The sequence below is a fragment of the Panthera pardus genome, unplaced genomic scaffold (genome assembly GCF_024362965.1).
Source record: "Panthera pardus isolate Hobbes unplaced genomic scaffold, ASM2436296v1 HiC_scaffold_13, whole genome shotgun sequence".
In the NCBI taxonomy this organism is placed as follows: Eukaryota; Metazoa; Chordata; class Mammalia; order Carnivora; family Felidae; genus Panthera; species Panthera pardus.
In genome coordinates, this window is record NW_026526688.1 from 44,462,752 (window position 1) to 44,483,966 (window position 21,215).

General features: G+C 42.0%; 1 protein-coding gene across 3 annotated transcripts; it reads right to left on the bottom strand.

Moving 5' to 3' along the window:
• Window positions 1-1,293: 1,293 nt before the first annotated feature.
• Window positions 1,294-20,022, bottom strand: LETM2 (leucine zipper and EF-hand containing transmembrane protein 2). 3 transcript variants are annotated; one of them, XM_019440762.2, is made up of 11 exons: window positions 18,998-19,438; window positions 18,435-18,515; window positions 15,940-16,393; window positions 15,169-15,312; window positions 11,047-11,184; window positions 10,188-10,388; window positions 8,957-9,076; window positions 6,240-6,353; window positions 3,809-3,901; window positions 3,388-3,489; window positions 1,294-2,616 (listed from the first exon to the last, which is right to left on the bottom strand). In XM_019440762.2, the coding sequence occupies exons 2-11, from the start codon at window positions 18,479-18,481 to the stop codon at window positions 2,554-2,556; spliced, it is 1,476 nt and encodes a 491-aa protein (XP_019296307.1). In that variant the 5' UTR covers window positions 18,482-18,515; window positions 18,998-19,438; the 3' UTR covers window positions 1,294-2,553. The 3 variants fall into 3 exon arrangements, with proteins under 3 accessions (XP_019296307.1, XP_019296308.2, XP_053757046.1); XM_019440763.2 differs by lacking the exons at window positions 1,294-2,616; window positions 3,388-3,489; window positions 3,809-3,901; window positions 6,240-6,353; window positions 18,998-19,438 and adding an exon at window positions 19,948-20,022 and having other exon boundaries at window positions 6,612-9,076; XM_053901071.1 differs by lacking the exons at window positions 1,294-2,616; window positions 3,388-3,489; window positions 3,809-3,901; window positions 6,240-6,353; window positions 18,998-19,438 and adding an exon at window positions 19,483-19,941 and having other exon boundaries at window positions 6,612-9,076.
• Between the last annotated feature and the right edge of the window lie 1,193 nt (window positions 20,023-21,215).

Sequence of the window (21,215 nt, forward strand, 5' to 3'; positions counted from 1 at the left end):
TGAGGGTCATCAGTCCCTCGGTACCACTAATGTACGATATCGATCTCAAGTAAGAAAGATGGAACCTCAGGAAGCAAGAAATCTGTCTCGAGGACAGTGAAGCCGCTGTGACTATCGGCTGCCACTGGGAGGAGCCAGCAGGCCAAACTCAGTCGACATTCACATTCGGCAGCCAACCTGCTTTGAAGTTCCCTTAGTCTGACCTCACCTACGGTGAACTGGTGGTGACTGGGAAACCTTTAGCCTCGGTTTTAGCATTACAGAGCATTTATTTGATGTCACCAACATGACTGGTATTGTAACGACTCAAGTCCTGGCACGAGTGCAGGTCCTAAAAGTCAAGTACCACCAGCACCTCTCTCCCTGTTGTAGCAAAAAAATGTGGGAGACACAGGCCGAAGCTGACCTCACCACCAAGGTTTGGTTTTAAAAACTGCCTGAAATCGTCCCCAGTGAGATGATGGGCACCGGCACAGCTGAGGCAGCTGCCTCTGCAGGGAAGAATGGAGAGCAGGAAAGCGGGCTTTGTAGCAAGCAGCCTGGCATAGCCTTCCATTCCCTCAGTCGATGAGAGACGGAAGGTGAGCAAGAACCCAGCTGTTCTGGAAGACTCGGTCTGGGGCAAGTTCTCATTAGATTGGCACCTAACAGTATTCAGGGCCATGTATGCCGCGCCGCCTCCCAGGCGCTTGGATCGGAGCACAGAAGTGACATTTAATGAACATGCTGCCAAGTACAGATTTGCCCCTTGTTGCTCAAGGAGGGCTGGGGTCGGTGGTGTGCTGGAGCTGATCGTGCACACCTCTGACTCTTCTTCAGTGACCGCCTGTTGGCAGCTTGAAATCGAGCACTACAAATCAGGGCACCCCCTCGTCAGGCAGAGCTGGTTGTTAATCGTTTACCAGAACAACACCAGCTCGGTTTCAGCATGGGGATAGATGTAACAATCACATAGAGCCTGACAGCCAAGAGTGCTGTGTGATGATGAGCCCAAAGAAACATCCTTGACTTCTCTGAGCCACTATCCTAAGAACGGGAAGAGGGCTATATATCAGGTGTCTCAGATGCCTAGATGTAGAAAAAAAATGGGTGAGAGCCAGCTGGGGCCAGAACTGCCCAGGGGCCCCTTGACCTAACCAATCCCACTCGGCTTACAGGGAAAGCCAGAAAGAACCGGAGAACAGCCAACAGTATTTATGAATCATTCAGCTTAAACAGGATTGAACAAGTTGACTAGCTAGGCCCTTTCCCACCTTTAACACTTGAATGTGAGCTAATTAAAACAAACGCCCATCATTTTAAAAATGGGAAAGTTTATTGTGAATCACCTTACTGGGCCAACAGCAAAATCCATGGAACCTGCATAGTAGGGATTCGTCATTTAGCAGGCTGTGGTGGGGCTTTTCCTCTGGGGGAGAGGAGGCTTAAAAAGTATTGTAAGGTACAGATCTTTGCTGTGAAGTGCTGATGACAGTCCTCACTTAGGTGATCCCAGAGAGAGAGATTTGAGTTTTACTTGGTTTAACTGACTTCCACTTAACCGCTTTCAATTTCACAGCAAGCAAAGAAAACTAATTTCATCACCCCCGGGCCAAAGTATCTTTTCTTTCTAAGCATTCCCCAAGGGAAGAAAGCTGTTGGGTCAGCTGCATGGCAATCTATTATGTTAAGGGTTTTTTTTGTTTTTGTTTTTTTTCCCAGTATTAATAATAGTGAACACACCAAACATAAATATCTGAACATAATACTTGTTACTGGGTAGCACAGGGATTGTATCAAACTTTAACAACCCCTATGACCAACAAATATGTTTATGGAAGACAGACTAGAAAAACATACACCCAGCACAGACAAATGGTTAAGTCTTAAACCCTTAATTAGGTTTCCTGGCAAAATGGTGGCTAATGAAAGCCACATGTGCTGGAATAGTGGCAGCCTCCCAGATTCCTGGAGCCTCTGCAGGCCCCAGAGGGGGACGTCTCAGAACAGCCAAGCAGCAGCCAAGCCTTTTGGACTGCCAGTCTGCTTAACTCCCCATTTCTTCTCCGAAGAGCTTTTTCTTCTTCATATCCAGAAAGACTTTACTGGGGAGTACATCCATCCCATTTCATAAGGTGCTCTGTTTCCAGGGCACTATTCATACTGATGGATCACTGGAAAAGTGAGGTGGTCTTACAATGGTTTTGGAGTTTCCAAGTTCTCACTCAAGCTATCTAAGATGCCAAGCTGATTCCATTATGCGAAAACTTTCCTTCCGTAGAGGACACGCACACAAATACGAAGCTGTTCAAAAATAACATGGGGAGGGGGCTTTACACAAAGTTTAGTGGGATGACATAATGGTACAGAGGAAGTTGGCTTTGCAATTATATTTCTAAACGGTCTGAACTTGGTCTCACTGCTGACATCATCTGGATGGTTACAAGGCCCCAAGGACGAAATGGCTGATCTCTTCTCAAACCAGACACAGATCGTCTTAGCTGGGCGGCCCGTTATGGATGCCACTGCGGAGGGCAGGGAGCTGGAGAGAGTGAGCTTCGTCCTCAGTAGTCCTTATGCTCCTTTTGAACTAGCCTTGCTGTTCTGGGTTGTCTTTTGGGATTTGACCTGGAGTGTCTAGGCATAAAACATAAGGACTTTAGGCACTGGTCACAGTCAGATGTGTGAGTTCTTCAGGAGTTCCTCTTGTATTTTCTTAATCAAATAATGACAGACCATAAAGTCAGATCCAAGGTTATAATTTACCTTGATAATAAAAATTTAAAAAATTTAAAGGGGGGGCCCTGCAAGCAAGGCCCCTGGATGTTCACCCCCAGATGTCTGCATGTTCGCTGGCTCTCTTCTTTGGTGGTCAGGATCCAGTGGAGATAGTCACCGTCCAACTCTCCCATGAACACCCCCCCCACCACCACTTACTTGTGTCATGCTTCTGCTCTTGCCCCAAATTCTTTCACCCAAATGGGAGAAATGGATAGATAAGTAATTTCTTATTTACATGCATTTCTCCTAAGATTTAAATTGCTTTCCTGCTAGTATTTCCTGACATCTGAAGCCTGTGTGAGATACACAACATATGGGAACTATTTCCATCTGGCACAAAAGAAAATAAGAATCTGCCTATATTGTAATTAGCTTCTAGACTTAACATGTTTAGTCCTGATCCACGATTGCATTGGTTGATAAGGTGTTTTGTTTTGTTTTGTTTCGCTTTTGGATAACCGAGTTTTAAAAATGTTAGTGGTTATAAAATGACTAAAGTTCAGCCTACAACTTCCTGTTTGGAGGACAGGAAGAACTGTGCAGTGTTTTGCAATAGTTACAATTCTAGATTCTCCCTGCCCTTAAAAATAGCCAGAGAGAAAAGGCTTTCTTTTTTCAGACACTTACAGCTTCTTTAGCAGAAGGGATGGGTCCTTTCAGTAATGAAACAGGTGAAGATGGCAATATGGACGATGGGGTAACTGGGGGCAGTTGTATACATTCTTCATCCTTAAACACCAGAACTGAGAGTTAGGTTATGGGTTTAAAACAAAATGTGTACTAGATCTATAGTCACACTGCCATGACTGCCAGGAACTTGTAACAATGACATATTTTGGCACAGGATTCAAGAGGCTACATTTGGAACCTAATTGCATATAGCCAAATGTTGACCTTTCTTACAAATAGATCTGTTAGTACAATAAATATTCCTTATTTAAAGAACACCACTGTATTCAAATACAGTTTCATTGAGGGAGTTAAAAATATATGTTAACTTGTTCTCATTTTTAAAGCTAATTAATCAAATGAAAAGTAATTGTCCAACCTTAGTTCCCTTCAGTGGAGGTGCTACATCCAGCAGGTTCTCTTTAGATTCAGGAGAAGTAGCTGGTTCCACAGGAATATCCATCTTTGGAGACTAGGAAGAGAGATATTTTATATAAACATAAGCTTTCTGTTATTCCTGAAACTCAGAAGCACTTCATAGTAATAAATGCTTTCTAGCACAACTTGCTTTCCACTAAATCCCTGACTTCTTCCAACTATACCCTTTGTGAGAACATATGAAATATGTCCCTGAAATAGCAACTTAGTATTATTATCTTTGAATTATGAGCACCCTATATACAAAAGTTGCACCCTAAGGAGATCCTAGTATTAATAATCCTCAGTCATTGAGACACCTGGCTGGCTCAGTTGGTGGAGTGTGTGACTGACTCTTGGTCTGAGCGTTGTGAGTTTGAATCCCATGTTGGGTGTAGAAATTACTTAAAAAGTAAAATCTGAAAAAAAAAAATCCCCATTTATGAACAAGCTCCTGATTTGTTAATTCTGATCCTGTTCTCACTCTCAACAACAATCATTCATCAGCTTTTTTTTTTTTTTAATGTTTATTTTTGAGAGAGAGTGGGTAGGGGAGGGACAGAGAGAGAGGGAGACAGAGAATCAATCCCAAGCAGGCTCTGCCCTGAGCCAAACAGGGGGCTTGAACCCACAAATCTTGAGAGTAACCTGAACCGAAACTAAGGGTAGGACGCTCATCTGACAGAGCCACTCAGGCGCCCCTCATCAGCTTCTAATAGCATTGATATAACTTAGTCAAAATTGACATCTTTATCATCTTGGTGTCTAATAATAAGTGATAAATTTGTCTGAATTATTAAAATGGTAGGTGCTGCTTAAGCACCTAATGGTAGGTGCTCCTGCAACATGAGGAAAATGTAAGGGATGGTATTTTAGAATAGCTAGCTAACTTACTTTCAAGAATTATATTAATTAGATTTGAAAAGTAAATATGTCACTGCTCTTTGGAAATAAGTAATTTCTTTATGCACTTTGGAGGGAAAAAAGCTACATATATCCTAAATTATAGTATACTTAACTTGATGTCTCTAAAGTCTTTACAGAACCTAGCATGCTACTTATTTGCATTTTGTATATATGGAAAATAGACGTTTAAAGACGTGGATTAAAAAAAAAAAACTAATAAAATGCCTAGGAGCTTGTCATTTTGTCCTTGATTTCTAGGTTTTTCTCAAACATTCTAGAAAGCAGCATCTGGATAAAGGGCTTATGCCCCTCTAGAATAATTCTGGGAATACAAATTTAGCTCTGAGATATTACACTATTCCAAGATTTCCTTGCTCCTGAGAACAGTCTAAGAATGACAAATTTGTTCTGTCTTAATGACCAAAGATAGAGTAAGAATCAGGTAGGCTGCCTTTTAGAACATGGTCTGTGTTCCAGAATTGCTCCTACTCTCCCCAGGGTCCTTCCCAGACAAAGCCCAAATCTGATTAATCTCTGGAAATATGGAAAGGAAAAGCAAGGTGGTGTTCCCTGAAGTACATTTTTCATGCTGGAATTCATCTAATATCCCTTGGCTTGTCCGAGGAATCACTAGCTTAACTGAATTAAAAATGATTGGTCCCCAATCCAGAGTACTTCACTAAACCACATGTGCAGCGTCTTCTGTAATGGTCTCTCCTTTCTTACCCATGCAGGTTCTGACTTAGACATGAAGCCACAAAGTAGAGAAGTGAGAGTCCCTTTCTTTTTTTTAAAGAAAGAGATCGCGAGTGGGAGAGAGGGGCAGAGGGAGAGAAGCTTAAGCAGGCTCCACACTCAGTGCAGAGCCTGATGTAGGGCTCAATCCCACAACCACGGGATCATGACCGGAGTCAAAATCAAGAGTCGACGCTCAACCAACTGAGCCACCCAAGTGCCCCGAGCGGTCCTTTCTGATCAGAGCAAGATGCTCTAGTGATTGGGCCCATCCTGGGTTTTTCAGTAAAATACCAGGAGGGAAAAAAAACCTGCTGAATTAAAGGCAACAAAAAATGATTAAGGAAACGAGTTGAAGGAAAACAAATAGTTTACATTCTAGATTGGCCATTGACTGCTTAAAAATTAATAGGAATCTGGACAAATAGACACGAAAGAACAGGGACTATTTAGTTTCAAAACAGAAAGTGGTGAAAACAGTCTGCTGCTGAAGACAAGATAGCTTAAAGAGAAAGAATAAATGGGATTCCTAAATCAAGCTGGGATTAAAAAAAGTAATAGCTCTAGAGCTGGAGCTAGTTTTAATGATTTTAATTTTTTAAAGAATTCTAAAACGATTTTAAAGCCAGTTGGACCAAATTTCAAAAGATATTCCAAAAGAAAGGTCTACCCTAACTGCAAGAGGAAATAAGACATTTATGGAGAGGCCCCAGTAACAGAAATCCCGAAACTCCATAAACCCAGGTACTTACCTCCCCACTTAGTGGTATCTCAATTGGCTTTGGCTTCACATCTATCAGGTAGAAGGTTCGGGACAGGAGCAACAGAGAAGGAGGGACATTTTCCTTCAGGTGGAGGTCCTGCCACTGGAGAACGGGAGGAGGATAAAACACGATCGCATTGCAGAATGTTAGAACTGGACATGACCCACAGTCATCTACTGCTTCCCTGGTTTTACAGCTTCCCCAGCCACACCCTGGTAAACAACAGCACAAGGATAATGCTCGTCTCCGGGCTTCTGAGCCAGTAGTTGTGCTGTGCAACCCCCTCACACCAGTGGGATCAGAGTGAGAGAGGGGGTGTTCCATTAAACTTTCAACCCAATTGTGGCTCAAAGTAGCTCAGTATCTTTTCTTCGCCACAAAGCGGATAATGTGAAAGAAAAAATAAGACTCGTGCATAACCAAGGAAATAAACTGTAAAATGAAAATGAGACGTAATTTTCAAGAACCAAATTGGTCAAGCTTAAATATTATTAGAGCAATCATACATGACCAGAGACAAAATTCAAAAAGTAAAATGTAATCAGTAACAATAAGCCTGCCTTCTACTCCTACCCTTTGCTACCTTGTTTCCTGCCCTAGAAGCAACCAGTGTTACCAGTTGTCCTGTGAATATACAAACATACATTTATAGGTGTTTCATCTTTACATAAAGTATGATATATATACACTGTTCTGCCCTTTGCTTTTTTTTCCACTAAAATATCTTGGAGATTGATTCATATCAGTAGTTAATAGAGCTGCCTCTTTCTTTTTAAACATCTATTAAGTGTTCTATTGTTGCATGGAAATGCCACAATTTGATTATTTTCCTATTAATAAACTTCAGGCTGTTTCCAATCTTTTGCTATTATAAATGGTGCTGCAATGGATAATCTTATTGATACATCATACTGCACAAGTGAAATTTCTAGGTCAAAGTAAATGCATTTTTAAATTTTGAAAGATTATGTGGAGGTTTTTCTCAGCAATGCATGAGCACCCCTCTCCCCAACCCTCAACAACACAGTGTGTCATCAGACTGATCTTTGCCCACATAATAGGTGAAGGGGATATCTCGTAGTTGTAATTTATCTTATTATGAAGCTAAGATGTTTCATATGATTATCATTTTTAGATTTTCCTTTCTATAAAGTGTCTGCCTGTATCCTAACACAGGAATTTTTATTTTTATTTTTTTAATTTTTTTTTAATGTTTGTTTATTTTTGAGAGAGAGACAGAGTGTGAGCAAGGGAGAGGCAGAGAGAGAGGGAGACACAGAATCCAAAACAGGCTCCGGGCTCTGAGCTGTCAGCACAGACCCCAATGTGGGGCTCGAACCCATGAACCATGAGATCATGACCCGAGCCAGAGTCGGACACTTAACCAACTGAGCCACCCAGGCGCCCCATGACACAGGAATTTTTAAATAATACATAGTGCTGGATGTCATATTGTTGGATTAGTATCCTCACTTCTTTGTGGTAAAAATGATACACCCTCTCAAGCAAGCTATTTGACAGTATGAACTCACCCAATACTCTATGTTCAAGAAATAAATGATTTTAAGAAACTTTCTCTACAGTATGTTCACCTTCCAGCCAGAGCAGGTCCGACACGTAAGAGGAAAGAGCTACCTGACCTGGTTTCGAAGCCACAACAGTGACTCCCATTCCAAAACGCTCTGTGTACACTTGATAGCACTTCTTACAGTTATGAGAATTTTAACAGGAGCTACTCCTTTGTTCGAAAACATTGATGCTCTTAGTTAAAATATGTTGTCTGAGGGAAACTATGAAACATCTGCTGCCAAAGTCAAGGCTTTACATTGGCTTGAGGCATTAACTGGAAAAGTGGTCCCAGGTGAGCCACCGGGCAAGGTTTAGAACTCCGGATGGATTCACACATGACAGGCCTTGGATTAGAGATTTTGCCCAAACCCGTTAAATAGCTGAAGTATGCAAAACTCTAAGGTGGCCCCAAGATTCCCTGTCCCCAGTGCACCCACACCTCCTTCCAGTTATTCAAGCATGAATGTAGGTGCTGCCAGGAGGAGTTTGCAGATATAATTAGGGTCCCAAGTCAGTAGGCCTTAAAGTAGGAAGTTATCTAACTAGGTCTCGCCTAATCACGTGAGATCTCTAAATGTGGAGCTAGAGGTCAAAAAGGGGAAGTCTGAGATGAGAAGCTTACAGGGGTCTGGCTAGCGAGAAGCTTTGCACTTCTGACTGACAGAACTTGTAAGCTAACAAACAGGTGCTGTTTTCAGCAACTAAGTTTGTGGTAGTTTCTTAGCAGCAACAGAAAACTAACAGAGTACCCTGTCTCCATCAAAAAAGTAAATCTAGCTTCTGGGGTGCCTGGGGGGCTCAGTCAGTTAAGCATCTGACTTCAACTCAGGCCATGATCTCATGGTTCATGAGTTCGAGCCCCACATCAGGCTCTCTGCACTGAGTGCGGAGACTGCTTGGGATTCTCTCTCTCTCCCTCTCTCTCTTTGCTCCTTCCCCACTTGCACTGTCTCTCAAAATAAATAAATAAACTTAAAAACAAAATAAATCTAGCTGCTTCAGTGTCCCACTGCTCAATTACATGAGGCAAACTAAGGTAAGATGGCTCGCCTGAGAAGTCGACATTGCGAAGTGAGGTCTGCAAATCGCAGGGAAGAGAGTTCTAGTGAAAGTGGCCCGGGAGAGCCGCTACTTGCCTCTGTGAGCTGTTGTCTCAGTTGCTCCTCAGTGAGACCCAGGGATCTCATTCCTCGGGCCCTGCAGGCAGCCTGCAGTTCTGACACGCTCAAAGCACTCACCCCTTCTTTGGCAATTATCTGAAAGAAACGTAAGCAGTGGTACTGGATCTTTCCGTCCCAATCTTACCAAACGCCTAAATTCCAACAAATCAGGGAAACACTACATCTCTCACACCTTGTCCTCTGCACTGACTAAAGGCGCAGCAGTTGGAAATGAAGGGAATCCTGCCAACAGGTATTAATAGTATCAGAGATAGTCCCATAACTCCCCCCCAACACTCTCATCCAAGTAGTTCTTTCCCCTCTTGGTTTGCATTTTGGCTGGTTGTGACATCTCTTCCCCTTCGTGGCAGCTTTAGGCTTCATCAGAAAATATTCCACTTGAAAAGTTTTCAGTGTTACTATTTGCTGCGTGTCCCAGTATCACTCTCCCCCCAACCCCGCCCCCACTGGGGCACAGCCCTACCTCTGGTCCACAAAACCCTCTCAATATCTAACAGTTTCTGCTTGTTGTGCCCCAAAACTACAGTACTTCTGGGACCGGTATTGTTTATTCCAAAGTTCTGGAAGCAACAGCTGAAATCTAAATGAGGCCAAAGGCATGGTGCTTTCTCAGTTCTGGGAATCTTGCTCCCTCAGGCAGAATGCTTTCCTTAAAGCAGCTGATTCTGACTCAAAAAACATTCTTTCCATTTTTTAAGGAGCCTAATTAGTAGTTACAATGCCTTTTCCTCCATAAGATGTCCAGGCTCTGCTTCCCCTCTCTGCATTATGACTTGTCACCCCTTCTTATCAGGCCAACTCACCGGGCAGAATATTTACTCTGGCATCAGCTCTGAGGAAGGGGAGCGGAGGTTGGGGGTAGAGCACTGGCCTTAGCAATGGAAGACTCTCAGGAATCTCCTGGGCTGCTGCTCCTTCCCAGCAGGTCCTAACTACTTTAGATTACTAAATTACTAACTGCTTGTGAGGGCCTTCTCCAGAAAGTGCGTCAGAGTAAGACAAACAACTCCTAAAATGAGTAATCACAGTTCACGTTGTCATGGTAATGATTGTTTAAACCATTCAATGGTTTGCCAGAACCAGTCCCTGAGAAGATCTAAGAGAAGATATTGCACTTTATCACAAAGCCACCCTAAGGGATCTCCCATGCCTTGCTGATTCCCTATGGCTATAGTTAAGCTCTTACTTCATCATCTGCTTTGATAGACTTCAGTTTCATCAGAAGTTGAAAGCGAAGCAAATTGTTGGTTCCAAAGGGCTGTAGTTCTAGTAGTTTGCAGAGGGCGACCAGCTGAGGTCGGTCTAGGTGTTCCAGGGTTAGCTGATCCTCAAACAGTTTGGAAAAGCGAACTATCTCCTTTGTACTGGGCTTGTGGCCTGTCTGAACCTAGGCAATGAGACAAAGAGGTTCATTAAAATGTATTTTTAAAAAATTTTTTTTAACGTTTTATTTATTTTTGAAACAGGGAGAGACAGAGCATGAACAGGGGAGGGTCAGAGAGAGGGAGACACAGAATCTGAAACAGGCTCCAGGCTCCGAGCTGTCAGCACAGAGCCCAACGCGGGGCTCGAACTCATGGACCGCGAGATCATGACCTGAGCCGAAGTCGGCCGCTCAACCGACTGAGCCACCCAGGTGCCCCTAAAATGTATTTCTTACTTAATTTAACCTTCCCTGTAGACTATTTGAAAGACACATCAAGGCATTCACAGACTCTATCTTATGTCTGGAAATCGGCCCTGTGGTACAAAAAGGAGAAATCTGTCCAAGTCAGTCTAAGTCAACTGAAAAATCAGGAGTAGTTCACAAGTCTGACTCTAGATCTACAGTTCTTTCCACAAAGTTATCAATGTCTTCAACACATGACTGCTTTAAAATGGGTTTTTCTGCAAATCTCTAAATGTTTGCGGTATTGTATCTGTATAACTAAGGTATCTGCAAAGTCAGAGACCATGAACAATTTGGAAGCTCCATGATGACATGAAGTTTTCATATAACTGCCAGCCTGGAAGTTGTTGTCTGGTATTACAAAAGAGACGGACACCTGTTTGACGTAGGATGAGAACTGTGTAGAGGCGTCTCCCAACTTGGCCCTGTTCCTCCTTGCCATTTCTGTAATTGTTTCTTGAAGAAATTTTGCTAGTTCCAACTTTGCAGCCATTTTCTTTTTCTGTTTTTCTTCCTTAATAATAGAAGAGGAGGAAGTTAATCATTCATGATTGCAACTTCATAGATAAAGATGAGAAAAAAATAACCACCACCTTGTTATTGTTCATCCCTACTTCATGTGTTAATATTATTTTCAGACCTAATTAAATGGGTTTTGTGAGAAGCAGAATAAAAACTAGCCTGTTTGCAACTTGACTCCTTAATCTTACCTTTTATTTGTTACTAACACAATGATCATAAATATTTGATAGATCCAAATTGTCCCCTCAATGGCAGCCTTTGTCATTATTTAGAATGAGATCTTATCTCTTAGCCTGGTACAACCAAACCATCTAGTTGGACCAACTTCTGGTCTCAGTGGTCCCAGATGTTGCATGAGCCAGAAAGTAACTGGGAAAGAAACTGGGAAACTGGGAAAGTAACTCTATGCTACTGTAGCACATAGTTTCATACAAAACAGATACAATTAATTATAATACACTGATGTAAGTGTTACAACAGATGTGAACAAAGCACTACACAAAAAAGAATTACATGTACATTCCTTTTTTTTTTTTTTTTTTTTTAAGTAAGCTCTACTCCCAGGGTGGGCCTTGAACTCCAAGATCCTATGATCTACTGACTGAGCCAGCCCCTAAATGTACACTCTTAAGACTCAATGTTGACAAGTATTTCTAAATCCTCATTCACTATCAGAAATGCAGTGTGGTAGCATTTTCAGAATAACCATAGTCAGGACTCAGGGGGATGGAGAGAAAGAGAAATCTTTGTCTATTTTTTAAGTTGTCCAAGAGATTCTAATGATCAGCCAATCATAGCAATCATTGATTTTTAGAAAGATCTGAAGAGAGAGACGCAACCAAAAAAAAAAAAAAAAAGAAAAAGAAAAATCACACAATGGCAATGGCAATACCATCATGAGATCCATCCATCCATCTATTCATTTATTTACTGAGCATCTACCCTGTGCTAGGTGCTGGGGATAAAACAAGCAAAAACAGAGAAGAATTCCTGCCCTCATGGAACTTCTAGTCTAATGGGAAAGACAAACATTAGTGACTAATGATAATCCAAAATTTCCATAAATTAATGTAAAAGTGTAACAAATAAGTATGATGAGAGTGAATGGGTGCTCTAATCTGATGTAAATAGTGTCCTGCCTCCCATAACCTGCTTCCCTCCACCATCACCTACTCTGTCTGTCTGTCTCATTCATCTCCATGAAAAGAAAGAAAGAAAAAGGTACTTTCTAAAACTCTGGCCATGATGTGTGTATATGTATGTTTGGGGAACAAGAAGTGTTGAGGAAAGAGGAATGTTTAGATAAATCACTTCCTCTCTGCCCCCATCTTCCTGCACGCACAAATACATTCCTTGGAATCTCAAGATATTAATTCTATGTCCTGATTACTTTAAACGTAAGTAAACTAAACCACTACCAGTCAGTTAAATATTGAAGCTTGATTCTACCCCCTAACACCTATCTCAAATGTATCTTCAAGTTTTTATTCCTAATACCACTTTCATAATTTAATCCTCTCACTCCTGTGCTACTGTCACGGTATTCCAGATGATTTCCCTCCCTTGACTCTGCCCTCTTCAATCCTTCCAGCTAGCAAAATTATTTTTCTAAGGTACAGATCTAATCATGTTACTCACCCTCTGCGTAAATTTACCTTCCATCATTCACCATGGTCAAAGGCAAACTCTAAATTCCTTAGGGTGGTAGACGCTTTCCAACCTGACCCAACACATCACTTTTGTCTCATCTTCCACCATGGATCTCCTTGTATTCCCTACTCAAACCACAAAGAAGCACTCAGTGTCTCAGATTCTGTCATACTCTTTTATCCAATCAAGCCATTGTAAGTGCTACTCTTTCCATCCAGAAAGCCTTTCAAATGCTGCAGCAAAATTCTACCACTTTTCTAGTCTCAGTCGCCTGGCTATCTCTTCTATGAGACATTTCCCAATCCCATTTAAAAGTTGTCCTTTTCAGGAGTGCCTGGGTGGCTCGTTGGTTAGGTGTCCTACTCTTGATTTGGGCTCAGGTCATGATCCCACAGTTTGTGGGATTGAGCCCCACATTGGGCTCCGTGCTGACAACATGAAGCTTGCTTGGGATTCTCTCTTTCCCTCTCTCTCTGCATGCCCCACCACCCTTCCCCCCACTGCGTACACACTCTCTCTGTGTCTCTCTCAAAAGAAATAAACATTTAAAAACAAATACATAAAAGTTGTCCTTTTTGTCCTCTTGTAATGTCGTGTTCATGCCTTTGTACTTCTGTGTAGTAAGAGTGGCACAGCATGGAAAGAATGAAGGGGCCACCCCAGTGACCATCCAATGAGGATCCCTCTTCTCCAGGACGAGTCTTAAGCACTAAAGTGTCTGTCTGGCTAAACCTACTATTCAACTAGTCCCTGCAATAGCAGTTGATTTTTGTTTTCTTTTTTTTTTTAATGGTTAAAAAGTTACGATTCAATGGGATCACATCGTCAACAAATGATGCTAGAAAAACTTGGTATCCACACGCCAAAAAAAAAAAAAAGTCTTAACACTGATGTTCCACCTCTCACCAAAATTAACTCAATACAGATTATAGACTTACATTTAAAACTCAAAATTATAAAACATCCGGAAGAAAACACAGGAGGGGCATCTGGCTGGCTCAGTCAGTAGAGCAATGCGACTCTTGATCGCAGGGTCGTGAGTCAAGCCCCATGCTGGGTGTGAAGCCTACTTAAAATAAAATGTAAAAAATTAAAAAAAAAACAAAAAACAAAAAACATATGAGAAAACCTAGGTGACCTAGAGTTTGGCAATGAGTTTTTAGATACAACACCAAAAGCATGAGCTAAGAAAAAAATCTATCGATAAGTTGTACTCGATTAAAATGAAAAACTTTAGCTCTGTGAAAGCCAGTTAAGAGAATGGACAAGCCATAGGCTGGGAGAATATATTTGCAAAACACATATCTGATAGAGGACTTGTATCCAAATATACTAAGAACTCCTAAAACTCAACAATAAGAAAATGAACAACTCCATTAAAAAGTTGGCAAAAGCCAGATACCTCCCCAGAGAAGATATACAGGTAGCAAATAAGCATATGAAAATAAGCATGTGTTCAATATTACACCTCATCAGAGAATTGCAAACTAAAATAACAATGAGATATCACTTTACACCTATTAGAATAGCTAATATTCACATCAGTGACAACACAATGCTGATGAAGACAAAGAGCTATGGGAACTCTCTTTGTTGGTGAGAATAAAAAATGGTATCACTACCTGGGGAGACAGTTATTTTTTTTTTCCAAAACAAAACAGTCTTACCATACGATCCAGCAATTGCTTTCCAATGTACTTAGGAACCCAAATGAGTTGAAACCTTATGCTCGTACAAAAACCTGCACACAGACATTTATTTATGGCAGCTTTATTTATAATTGCCAAAAACCGGAAACAACCACAATATGTTTCAACAGGTGAATTCAACAACCTGTGGTACATTCACACAGTGAAATATTATACACTGATAGAAATGAGCCATGAAAGGAGTGCACACTGTATGATTCCAACTATCTGATATTCTGGAAAAGGCAAAACTATAGAGACAGTGAAAAGATCAGTGGTTGCCACTGATTCGGGGAGGTAGGAGGAACAACAAATGACACACAGGGCATTTTTAGGGCAGTGAAACTATTCTGGGTGATAGTGTGATGGTAGATACATAACATTATGCATTTTTCAAAACCCAAGAACTGTACATTACAAAGAGTAAAGCCTAATGTAAAGTATGAAATTTAACTAATAATAATATCTAGATTTTGGTTCTTCAGTTATAACAAACAGACCACACAAATGCAAGATGTTAATATAAGAGAAATGGGAGGTGGTACCTGGGGACCCTTATATTTTCTGCTCAATTTTTCTATAAACGTGAAAACTGTAAAGTCTATTAATTTTTTTTAGTTTTAAAAAATCCTACATACCTTTTTGGATTCACTTTCAAAAGTTGATGGCAACATCTCTGGGAAGAATTTCAGAAATGCTGGTAATAAGAATTCCATGAAGGGTACAATGAGGAACACCATAAATGGAACCAGGCGGAAGAAATCAGCACAAGTTCTCAAGAGCTAAAGAATTAAATGCACATGCGGTATTCATTATTTTAGGGCATGCCCAAAACAAAAAAAAAAAAAAGAAAGAAAGAAACCAAAAAAGGATGCCTTGGTTCTTAAAGTGTTAAAAACCCTTAACAGATTTTCTCTCTGTTTATAAAATGGAAAGGTAGAGTTTTCCTCTTTACCACAGCTCTGAAGTAATATCTATGGGACACCTTCAAGGAAATCTATGACAACCAAAACATGTTATTGGCATCTCTTAGCTTTCACCTAAGTTAGAGGCCTGTACTTTAATAATACAGTATCTGTTAAAAACTGATTTTTGAAATGCATATACAGAATATATCAACAGTAGTTTCTACTTCGGGTGCACAGATCAAACCCAAAGTTTCTCCACTCTGTGGGGAGATCAGAAAATACAATTATAATCATCTTACAGGCAAATAAGAATCTTGCCTAAAGTTGGAGGGTCAGTCAGTTTCAGACAAATAAACTCAATCAGAAACTCTGGTTCTCACCATCAGTTACTACTTCTACTTTGGGATTTTTAGGATGAACTTTATGTTGAGTTTAAAACTTGGTTCCCCAACATTTCACTTTAATTTTACATTTTCTTTCTCAAGTATGATGCTTGCCTACCCTTCGTCTCTCTCGTCTGGTCAGCACCTGTCCATGCAATAGCCTCCAAACCATCCGGGCAGCAACTTTGGTGTCAATCCAAAGTAAATAAAATCCATTGTAATAATATTTAAGTTCACCCATAATTTTTTGTCTATAAGATTGCTTTTCTTCTTTAATCTTCATGCCAGTTCCTTTCGTGGGCTCAGGGTTTGTCACCTGTGGCTTTTTTGGGGTTTGCTCCGGCTGAGGTTTACCAGGGACGTCTTGTAGCCAGCAAGTTGATGTGTGTAGCTTTTGTATTATTCTAGTTCGTAAGTGCAGTACTTTACTGCCTGACTGATTAGGACAGGAGTACTTCTTGCTTCCATAGTCCTTCATATATGTTTTCTTTAAATGGGAATCTGGCAAGTGAAGAAATGCAAATGATGGGGAGTAAGAAGAGCTGGTGAGATGGACAAAATGGCTAGGGAATCTGGAATAAAAAGCAACATCCTCTGAGTTGAGCACATACTAGGACAAACTCAAAAATTAAAGAAATAGACATTTTCTCTGGTTAAAAGAAAACAACAGTTTTTAAGGTTGTATTTTAAAAGCACATGATAGTCATTAACGAATGAAATATAACTTTTTACCCCAGTTGAAGAAAAAGGTACTTCATGGTTGAATGATATACTCTAGAAGAAATACTAATAAGTTAGTTCCTAAAAATAACTGGTATATTACAAGTTAGAAACCCCACAACTATTAATTTAAAAATCTAATGGCAGGGGAGCCTGGGTGGCTCAGTCGGTTAAGCCTCCGACTTCAGCTCAGGTCATGATCTCATGGTTTGTGAGTTCAAGCCCTGCGTTGGGCTTTGTGCTGAAAGCTCAGAGCCTGGAGACTGCTTCAGATTCTGTGTCTCCCTCTCTCTCTCTGCCCCTCCCCTGCTCGTACTCTATCTCTCTCTCAAAAATAAACATTAAAAATAATAATAATAAATAAAATAAATAAAAATCTAATAGCAAATATTTTTCCATCACGGTGTGTGTTTGAAAGTGTTGCCTTGGGGCGCCTGGGTGGCTCAGTCGGTTAGGCGGCCGACTTAGGCTCAGGTCATGATCTCGCGGTCTGTGAGTTCGAGCCCTGCGTTGGGCTTTGTGCTGACAGCTCAGAGCCTGGAGCCTGTTTCAGATTCTGTGTCTCCCTCTCTCTGACCCTCCCCCGTTCATGCTCTGTCTCTCTCTGTGTCAAAAATAAATAAATGTTAAAAAAATAAAAAAATTAAAAAAAAAAAAAGAAAGAAAGTGTTGCCTTTATCTACTCTCATGAAACAGGTGGAACGTTTGTGTCTTCGGTTACTCTGCTGACAATAAGAATACTGTTTGAGGGGTGCCTGGGTGACTCAGTCAGTTAAGCATCTGACTCTTGATTTAGGCTCAGGTCATCTCAAGGTTTGTGAGTTTGAGCCCTGCATCAGGCTCTGTGCTGACATAGTGGAGCCTGCTGGGGATTCTTTTTCTCCCTCTCTCTCTGCCCCTCTCCTGCCCGCTCACTTGCTTTCTCTCAAAAAAAAAAAAAAAAAAAAAGTAAGATTGCTTGAACAAAACTCTTCATGGCCTCCGTGGGTATTAACCAATCACATAATACTGCTTTGTCTGTGTAGTGCCCATGGACTCCCTCAAATGAGAGACATTTACAGCTGAAATGCCCTTCACCTAAGATTCTTCAAGAATCTTAGGTAAGAATTAGAATTGGGCACACCATCCATAGATTTCTATATCATAGTTTTACAATAGCTCATAATCTTCAGTTAAATTAGCACATTAGATTGTTTGAAAATAAAAAAATGACCCATCTAGGCAAAGAAAGTTCCTGGCAAGGACAGCTCTTCTGGCAAAGAGATGGCTTTTCCATTCTTGTGGACTGTTTTTGAAGCATGCCAAGATAAAACACATTTTGAAGGGCCAAAAGGCAAAATGTGCAATGTATCAGGCACAAAGTAAGTTCTCAGTGAATATACTTTGGAATAGTAAGTGATAACAGACCCTACTATGGCAGTTATGCGGCCTAGGACTGGTTTGTTTGCCAGCCACTGTACTCATTTTTATATCTAAGGGCGGCATGTAACATTTATTGATTATGGAGGTGTCACTCTTAAACCATGATGTCTTCTGTCTTACCTGTGCCATACATCTACAGAATTACTCAGGCTGAGTTCTAAGGCATATAGAAAATTCAGGGTAGGTTTAAATACCATAAAATATGAGCTTCCTAAAAACCAGGCTAGTTAAAGGCAACAAAACTTTACTTTTTTAAAAGGTTTTATTTTTAAGTAACCTCTACACCCACGTGGGGCTTGAACTCACAACCCTGAGATCAAGAGTCCAACACTCTTCCCACTGAGCCAGCTGGGTGCCCCCAGCAAAGCTTTAATTTGTTGTGTAACCAGCCTATCCTTTCACATATATCTTTTTCATCTAGAAGAAAATTCATATGAATTTGGCAGGGGAAGGGGGGGTTCCACAGCTTACCTTGTTCGGGCAATAGCTAAGATTGTATTATAACTGTAGAAAGCCATATTTATATTTGTCTCAACTAGTCAACATAGGAACCTAGACAGAAGGAGTAAGTACACGATTTAGTATTTTAAAAACACATCAATTATAAAGATATCAGGATTTAAGTGTTAAAAATTGCAAGGGTAGAAAATTTGCACATTCCATTCAAGGCATAAAATCTCTCTCAAGTTCATGAATGTTTTCTCAGCCCTGGATCTGGAAATGGTACTTTGAGATCCCAACAAACAGAAATAAGTTCTAGTATAACGGTGCTCATGATGGCGATATGGTCTTCAAAGACTTCTATTTGTGGTCAGTAACACCTAGTAACCCACTAGAATGATTGCCAGGTTATTAAATAAGCTAAGCAATACACACTTATTTGTAGTCTAAGAATACAGGTAGAATGAAGTAAATATCCTGAATTTGTTTCACTTAGCTTTTCCCCCATACTTGGCCAAGCTGCCCCAAACTTTAAAGACTGAAAGTACTCACTAAGCACTCATGTAGCAGTGAAGAGATAACATGGTACCTACTAATAATTCAAGTGGAGGTAAATCGGTTTCCTGTATTGGTGGTTCTCCAGAGTCCAAACTGAGCTTTGCACCTTTAAATAAGCTTTATCAAAACCTTTTTCCATCCTGGGGCGCTTTTCAGCCAAGGGCAGCAAGGTGCTTTAGTAATATCCCTTAGCGTCAACTCTGCCTTCCTGCAGCTGGAAAAGGCCTAGACCAGGGTGTTCTCCTGGACGGAAACCTCAACCACAGAGCTGATATTTTGAACAGGAGTTCAAATAATCCTTCGGAACATCTAAAAACATCTAAACCCAGGCTAAGGGCGGGTGGTCTCCTGCTGGAGGGATGCCACACCCGATCCGGCGGTTAGCCTGCTCTCTGGCCCCCGGGCGCTCCCGCCCGGGGCTGTGGGCAACCACTTCCTAGGCGGGGACTGCCGGGAGCCCCGCCTGCGCCATCGCGCCGCCCACGCCCACACGCCGAGGGCCCCGGGCTTCCCGGGTTACCTTTGCTTCAGGCCCTTGACGACACAGGGGCGAAACGCGCTCTCGGCTTTTGTGCACGTAGTGTGTTGGAGGATTGTGTTTGTGGTAGCGGGGTCTCGGGGGGGGGGGGGGGGGGGCGGTTCTTTGTGTTTGGGTGCGGGGATGATGCGGGTACGGGGGCGACAACCTTGTCGGCGATCCAGGTTTATGGAAGGAAGCCGAGGAGAAGCCGGGCGCGGGGTACGGAAGAGAAAAGAGGAAGCGAAGCACCGAGGGAGGGGGAATGGAGGTTGAGCTCCAAAGTTGGGGGGCGGGCAGGGGCACGAGGTCAAGGGCTGAGGAGAGTGCTGAGGGGAACTGGAAGCTGTCGGGAAAACTGGACGCTGATGGGAAGAGCGGATGCGGAGCGACCGGGCTCCGGAGGGAAAAAAAAGCAGGCGAAGTCCTCCGAATAACAGCTGGAGGACTTGGCCCGCCCACCCCTACCTCCTTGGGCCGGCTCCCGGGAACGGCTGCCTCAGTCCTCCAGTCCCTTCCCAGTCCCCCCTCCCCCAGCTCCCCATCTAGAAGGGCCCCGGGCCAAGTCTCTATGGCTCCACCTCTTTCCTCACCCGTTACGTCGCTCTGAGTGACGACACCACCCACCAATAAGCGCTCGGGTTACGGGGAGGGAGGGCGTCCTTCGCTGTGGCAGCCCTGGAGGCAGCGAAGGTCCAGCTGCCACCAGCTAAATGACCTTTATATTGGGCTCAGTTTAAGAAGAGGCTGTACTGCGGGAGGGGGCAAGACTGACGTTTTTTCGCCCGTCCACACTCTATGAGCTGTGGGCTAACCCTCCCTGAAGGCTAAAGAACCTCTTACCCTACCGATGGCGTAATATGCCCGATAGTCGCCATGGTAACCATCTTAAAGTCACGAATTACATCACTTTGATGTACTCCCCCACCCCCACCCCTCCGAATCAGCAACTGCCGGGGTTGGGGTGGCGCCGAGAGCTAGGCGGAGAGGGAGTGGCAGAAAGGGCGGGAATGGTTAGGAAAACATCCCTTTCCTTTCTCCGAGGCCTAAGAGTGGAATGCTGTGAAATCTTCATATGGAAATATGAATTCCACTAAAGTAATTTGCTTTATAAATCCGTTCTTAACAGATATTGTTTATGATAGTAGTTTGTGTAGAAATGTCAAATAACATTTAAGATGTATATTATAGTAGCCGTACAGTGACGTAGGCACTACAGGTTTGGGGCACTTCAATTCCTAGGTTGGGTAACTGAGCCATCTTGGAAAAGTGAAAGACGCAGAAATATTCTCGCTCTCTTGTTATTTCTACTCATCCATTTCCTCTGGCTCTAGAAGAAAAACAGCATTTTTAGTGGCTCTACTTGGACTAACACCAGACAACAAGGAATCGCTTTCACACGGATAATACTTCTCTTAACATGTGAGCTGACCACAGACCCTAGTCATCTGGGCTGCACATTTGTAAGAATGAAAGATGGCGGGTATTGAATTTCAGTTATTATTATTATTTTTTAATGTAGACTGCATTTAATCCACAAAGCATTTTTCAGCTAATAACCAGTTAGATCAACCATATTAAATAAGCAAAACTTTTCAGTTTGGCCACGAGAGGGCTCTTTGTGCATGTCTGATGCCCGAGTTTCCACATAAAGGTTTCACTTCACGTTCTGTGTTTACTAGAATTAACAAAATCTACAAAGCTTTGGTCTCTTCACCTTTCCTTTCCTGAAAATT